This window comes from Camponotus floridanus, unplaced genomic scaffold (genome assembly GCF_003227725.1).
Source record: "Camponotus floridanus strain SB8 unplaced genomic scaffold, Cflo_v7.5 scaffold7, whole genome shotgun sequence".
NCBI lineage: Eukaryota > Metazoa > Arthropoda > Insecta > Hymenoptera > Formicidae > Camponotus > Camponotus floridanus.
In genome coordinates this window covers 1191470-1198616 of record NW_020229838.1, presented here as the reverse complement: position 1 = coordinate 1198616, position 7147 = coordinate 1191470, and the positions used below count along the sequence as shown (strand labels likewise).

The window sequence follows — 7147 nt, the reverse complement described above, 5'->3', positions numbered from 1 at the left end:
TTATTAGATATATTTATAAAATATAGAGAATTATTTAATATTGCGATGCATATATATTATATATATATATATATAAGTTGCAGCAATCAGATTGGTCCATGCTGGTCCAGACTGATTTACAGTAAATGCAATATAACGCATTAAGAGCTGTATGATCCCGGCAATTTTATAATTATAAACGAGTTAGAAACAAATATACACGAATTCGTTTCTTACCGGGATGCTGCGTTTTTATACACTCCAATTATGTACAGATACATTTATATTTTTTTTGTGTTGTAACTTTTACTTTCTACACCTCTTTAAGGTCTATGCACATTATACGTAACATTATCATCATCAACGTAATGTGAAAATTTTTGAAACATTACAATATTTATTTTCTTTATAACATTCTAAGCAATTTTGCTTCTTTTCGTCCAGACTGCAGTTACTATAAAATTCATTTAAATTTTATTTCGAAAACATTTTAGTGAGAATGCAGTTAAAAGTAAGAATGCAATCACATTTAGATTAGAACTAATCGAGATAGAGGCCGGTAACTGTCACTGTTAATTATTAAGATAATTAACAGGATGGTAATATTGCATTTCATATAGTGTGCACAGACTCACACTTGGAGTTGTAATATATTCTCGTGTATTAATCCATTTATATGCCGTCCTTATATTAACCGTAAGATTTCAATCAAATACATGAGCAATATTAGTTTAAAAGATCGTTTTCTCGGCGCATTTCTTTATGTTGCGATAATATTATTAAAGTTGTGTAAAAGTTGGAAACGTGAATGCGAAACGTTGGCCTTTCCGCGATTTATTTCATAGTAAATTCTATGCAAAAAAAGAGAGAAAATATATTAATAACGCTGCTCACATCATATACTCTCTTTACGAAGATTTTCACAAATAATTATATGATTATTTTATCGTTCGTATTGTCGATCGAGCGACTCCTCATCCGTGTAAAATCGCGATTAAGCGACCAAGTATAAGTGATACCTATAAACATGCAGGGCGCGTTTTTGTAGAAATTACAAATATATATACATATACATAGACAATAATTATACCCGCTGTTGAAGGATATATGACAACGCGTTCATTCGAAGATAACAATTCACGATAAATATATAATTCCCGAAGCGATACTTCCCTCCGTGATTAACGGAGCAAATAGAAGCAGGTTTCTGCGAGTGTGAATCTCTCTCACCCCGTAGATATGGAATTATAATAATATTAATAGGAATTTTATTGTGTATAAACGCACTTTTGCGTACGCAATCTCTAAAAAAAAAAAACAAGCACTCATGTGAGAGAGGAATTCGACGTTCAACGACCGCAATCTTTTTACGGATGGTTCCTTTCGTCGTTCCTCGTCGGCAAAAGAGAGATAGTAAAGTCTATTTTTGCATATAACGTGATAAAGAGGCTGCCGAAATCTCTTCTATTTGCATATGTATTAGCGCGATCATTTCTCATCAATAAGAATCATTGGCGCTCTTTCTTTATTTAATTGACATATGCTCTGTTACATTCGGAGCATGAAATTCTTTGAGCTTCTCTTTCAGTATAATTTGTAATTATAAATTGTAAATTATTTTAATCTTCATAGAGGAGAAAAAAACTCTACTCGGATCTCAAAAATAATATTTTTATATAGGATGCAAAAAATTGCTCAAGCTTAAGTTAATTATGTTATTAAACGATCTTTGAAACATGTATTATAAATTTTTTCTAATTACGTTAGATAAAATGAAATGCATTAGAATGAATGCGTTTTGATCATGTTTCGATTGCTTTTCGTGTGTGTGTGTACATTTACACGAAAAGATAGATGTGATGCGAGTATTGAATAACGAGAAATGATCATTTTTAATTGTTACATCATCTTATCGACTTCATGAAGGGAATGGATTACTGTAATTTGTATGTGCAATGTATACTCAAGCGCGTACAAGAATTTTGTTAACTTGTCCGAATCTTGCGTACAATCAGTTGTCAAATCTTGTATATGAGAGATCTGCAATATTAAACGGGAACATTAAACGCGAGAAACAACAGAGCAGCAAAAAGTCAGTTCTTGTTCTTATCGCGATTAACAAACCCATAATCATATGATTGCATTTTTAATAATTGTTCATACATACCTTATTATATTAATACCTTATTATTAAATTTCTTATTTGATTTTATTAGTCTTGCTATAGATTTTTTCTCCAAATTTAGAATTGATTTTTCTCGCGAAAAATTTTGCGAAGAAATATTGAACAATTTTTAACAGAGTATGTTAAAGCAATATATACAAAAGAACGTCTAAGTATCGTTATAACTATATTTTATATTGTATTTTAATCGATTCGACATAATCATATTCCTATATTATTATTTATTTAATTAGTACTTTATAGTTTAAAATTATAGTTTATAGTTTGAAATGTAGACCACTGAAAAGAATTACTTTATTATTTAATCAATTTTTTTATATTATTATCTCGATTGTATAATCGTATATAATTTTTAATCACATAAATATGAATAATGCTTTAATATTATATATTTATATGTGACACATGGACAATATCTCATATGTATCTTTTTTTCTATTTTTGTAGCATGTACTCATTCTGAACCTTGTGATTTGGAAGTCTATCTATTCCAATACTCTTCTAATCAACTTTATTGATACATATTGTTGTCTTTAAATGTTCATGTGTGTGTGTGTGTGTGTGTGTGTGTGTAAATTTTGCTATAATAGTGTGTGTATGTATAAAATTATAACATGATGATACATCTGTTCGTACTCATATGTATGTGTATACATAACATTTCCCGCGAGATAATTTAAATCGACGTGAATTGAATTGCTTCACGAGGCGGTCGACAGATGAGGCAAAGCGCGGTTCGGTCAAAGATCAAATTTTCACCGATTGCTGATGACGTGCTGACGAACACATTCGTGCGACTCACAACGCGAGGATGTTCCAACAGCACGTCGCGCGCGTTTATTATCCGTGACACACGGTGTTTCGCGACCTTGATAATAATAGTGACTGAGAAACAAGCCGTTTTTCGCGGAGCTCGACGAATTTTTCCTTTTCGACTCGTTAAGAAAACATGCCGCCGCAAACGGACCCAGCCCCGAAGCTCGAGACACCGTCGAGCGGAGTCAATGCCGTTCTATTGGGTCCACCTGGTAGCGGCAAAGGCACTCAGGTATTTTCTTATCGCACGTATATACTTGACTGTTATTCTTGAAAGCTGAGCTAGCTATTCGTTTTGACCTATCATGTTTTTCATACATAAGTTAATTTTGATTGATTAAATGAGGCGGTTTTAAATGATAAAATTATTAAATTATTTTGTAGCACAATATAAACCTGTTTTACATACATTAGTAAATTGACCTTTCCTGTATTTCTAATGAGTAATTAAACTGTATAAATAGATTAGAACTGTAAAAGATAGATTCATCTTTAGATTTTATGCGATTAAAATGTTTTGACTTTATAAACCTTGAAATATTTAATTGAAGATTTTTCATTAATCATGACAATGATTAATTCTAACTGCAAAGATTAGTTGAATGCATTTGTTTCAGGCGGTGTTATTCAAAGAGAGGTACTGCGTATGTCATTTATCTACAGGTGATATGCTAAGAGCTGAAGTCGATTCCGGTTCTACTCTGGGAATTCAATTCAAAAAGATAATGGACGAAGGTAAATTGGTCAGTGATGATTTGGTAGTTAACATGATTGAGAACAATTTAAACAAACCTGAATGCAAGCGTGGCTTTTTACTGGATGGATTCCCAAGAAGTGTACCTCAAGCAGAAAAAGTAAGAAATGTTTAAAAGAAATTTTATACATCTCATAATGAAACACTTGAATCTCTGTATTTCACAATTCTTTTCTATATAGCTCGATGAAATGCTCAAGAAGAGGAAAACAAAGCTTGATGCTGTGATTGAGTTTGGAATCGATGACAAATTATTGATCAGTAGAATTACAGGTAGATTAATACATCCAGCTAGTGGTAGATCTTACCATGAGACACTTGCTCCTCCTAAAGTCTCTATGAAAGATGATGTAAGTAATAAAATAATTATAGCAAAAAATTTCAAATTTTTCATATAATTTGGAGAAAAAGAGAATTTTACACTAGAGAATTGTTCACAATACACCTAGTTGTATTTGCAAAGTGCAGTTAAATTCAATGACATGCTAATTCTGATTTGACTTATGTAATATGTTTTCGCTGAAGATTATATATAATAACATTTATTTTTACAAACAATTATATATAGACATAAAAATGTTATATAATGACATAAGTTCAAATAAAACTTGAGATGAAAAGTTTAAAATGCTTAATCTCTTTTGATAGATCACTGGGGAACCTTTAATTAAGAGATCTGATGACAATGAGGAGGCTCTGAAAAAACGATTAGCGACATATCACACACAAACTTTACCACTCGTCGACTATTACGCTCTACAAGGAATTCATTATTACATTAATGCTGCCCAATCTGCCGAAAGAGTCTTCAAAGATATCGACCAAATCTTTCTGAGATCCACTAAAAAGAAGGGATTCTTCAGTAGATTTTTTTAAAACATCGCCAATAGAAATAGAAATCTCTAAAACATTCTTTTATTCTTTCTTTTTATAGCAATTTATTTTTAGAATCTTTTTCTTCTTTAAAAGAAGTTACAGAAATAATCGTAAATGTATTAAGACAAGATAGTAATGCTGCAAAAATAACAATTTAGGTGTATTTAATGCTTGTTTTAACTAAGAGTAATTTCGAAATCTTAGTAATATAGTTGCATTTAGAAGAATTACTGTAAACGGTATATTTTGTAGCAATATCAAAAAAGGCATGCAATGGTATTTGATAAAACATCATAATTTTTTAGAGAGATGAGAAATTATGATTTGCAAATAGAATGCACACAATTTATCAATGCTCTAAAAATGGGTGTAACATATATATGTAAAATGCGAATCATATAACTTTAATAGAGAAAAAGATATATTTGTATATAGCTGCTAAAAGAAATTTTGCATTGTTACTGCACTTTTTGTGCAATGTTTATACATTGTACTTAAAGCACATTTATTAAGAAAAATTTTTTTATCTATTTTGATTTATTTTTAATTTTTTCTATAGCGAACATTTATCATTATAAAACATGCGAAATATTAAGAACATGCGAAGAATTAAGTATAGAGAGCGTTCACACCAATCATATACGCACATTTTTTGAATTCTACAACTATATCGTTTTTAAAAAAAAAGACTAAATGTGACCATCTCAATTGATTTTTCTCATAAAGATTGAATAATATAAATATTAAAAATGTAAAATGTATTTTTAATTTTATATATTCAATAATGAATGAGTTATGTCGAAAACGAGAAGATAATATTCTAATTATAATAATTTCGAGTTAATTATAATTATAATATTTGAATTAATTATAATTATGAGAATAAATTGATATTTGATTGTCGCATTTAACATTCAGTTTGACTACTTACAATTATACGTTTATCACTTTTTAATTGCGGCTATGAAAACAATACTATTAAACTGTATAAAAACACAAAAATAGCAATGCTACATTGCTGTATATCATTTTCGAAGACACAATTTTACGAAAGTATGAATGATGCAGATCAAAGACTATTTTACATAAAAAGAAGCAAATACATATATTCTATATAATACTATTTCATGTATGTACACAACTTTTAAAACCCTCCGATATTTTCTGAAAGAAATACGAATGTGAATTTAGATAAAAATAAATCACTTGTAAAAGTCTTATTCTTAATAATTTTGGCGATTTTAGAGATGTTGGAAAAGATGCGTCTTGTATCTCTCTTTCAATATCTTTAATTATATTCATATCCTTGAATTATAAATCTAATGAAAACCTTGGCAAATATCTTGTATTGACAATTTACTTACTATTTTTCTTCAGAATTTTCTTTTATTAGTGAAATATGTGTAAAAATTTCTCAAGAATGAAAAAGATAAATATGTTTAATTTTTTTAATTTTAAATAAAATATATAATTATAATATATTCTTTTTTTTAGTTTATTGTTACATATGAATTGTAGCACAGACACGAACCATGTATCGTTACCGAGCATAACGGGCATAGTTTCCACTTTCTCATCCACTTTCTTAGGCGGCGCATCAGGACAATATGCCCGTTAAAGCAAGGTGGCCGCTCTCAGGTTCTGTCTGGTTTTAATTATGTATTTTTTAATGTAAAATATGTGGATAAATTCTTAATTTACATATAATTGTTATATTTTCAGGAGGTAATAACTATGAACCATTACCAAGTACATCTACCCACAATGCTATGGAAGACGAAAATGAAAAAATGACAGAAGAATTAAAGCACAAAATTCATGCTTTAAAATCTTTGTCTATTGACATTGGTACAGAAGTAAAATATCAAGATAAATTCTTGAGAAACATGGTTAGTTGATTAGTTCTTTTAAAGACAAATATATAATTTCGTTTTAATTTTATCTAAAAAATAAAGTTTATTTTAGGATGATGATTTTGAAAAAACAAGTGGGTCCTTATCAGGTTCCGTTGCACGTGTTTTGCGTCTAGCAAAAGCAGGTCACAATTATTATATCCTATACTTATTTCTTTTTTCTATAGCAGTATTTTTTATATTGTGGACAGTTTTGAAATTTAAATGATTATTTGTAAAATTTATAACTACGGTGAAATGTATATAAGGTATAATTAAGTCAAAATTTTAAATCAGTAAAATAGCAGATTTATCTTTGTGAATTACATGAAAAAATTTATTTTAATTTTGTTAAGATTGCATTGTCATATATGTATAAAAATATAAGTTATTCTATATCTACGTAGAGAGAGAAAGAGAGATAAATATGATATACGTTGCAAATAAATATATTTTTTTTTTATTTATTGTAATTCTTATTTTATTTTTTTTCTTTAAATTCTGTTCAATCAACAAATCTTGTCAATGATACAAAGGTGTATTTGACTTGTTGCTATGAACCAAAAAACTGACCAAAATACTGATCTCTTACAATTAAGAGCAGTAGTGCATTGAGACAATTGTTTAATTTTTCTATAAATCTTA

The 7147-nt window shown here is 29.0% G+C and overlaps 2 protein-coding genes across 2 annotated transcripts; both read left to right on the top strand.

The window, feature by feature from the left end:
* Positions 1-2911: 2911 nt before the first annotated feature.
* On the top strand, positions 2912-5310 carry LOC105251581 (adenylate kinase). The gene is made up of 4 exons (XM_011258500.3): positions 2912-3212; positions 3598-3834; positions 3917-4084; positions 4383-5310. Exons 1-4 carry the CDS (start codon positions 3114-3116, stop codon positions 4608-4610), a joined length of 732 nt encoding a protein of 243 aa, XP_011256802.1. The 5' UTR covers positions 2912-3113; the 3' UTR covers positions 4611-5310.
* Positions 5311-6101: 791 nt separating this feature from the next.
* On the top strand, positions 6102-6846 carry LOC105251580 (BET1 homolog). Its single transcript, XM_011258499.3, has 3 exons — positions 6102-6248; positions 6333-6499; positions 6576-6846. Exons 1-3 carry the CDS (start codon positions 6218-6220, stop codon positions 6729-6731), a joined length of 354 nt encoding a protein of 117 aa, XP_011256801.1. The 5' UTR covers positions 6102-6217; the 3' UTR covers positions 6732-6846.
* Positions 6847-7147: the final 301 nt, after the last annotated feature.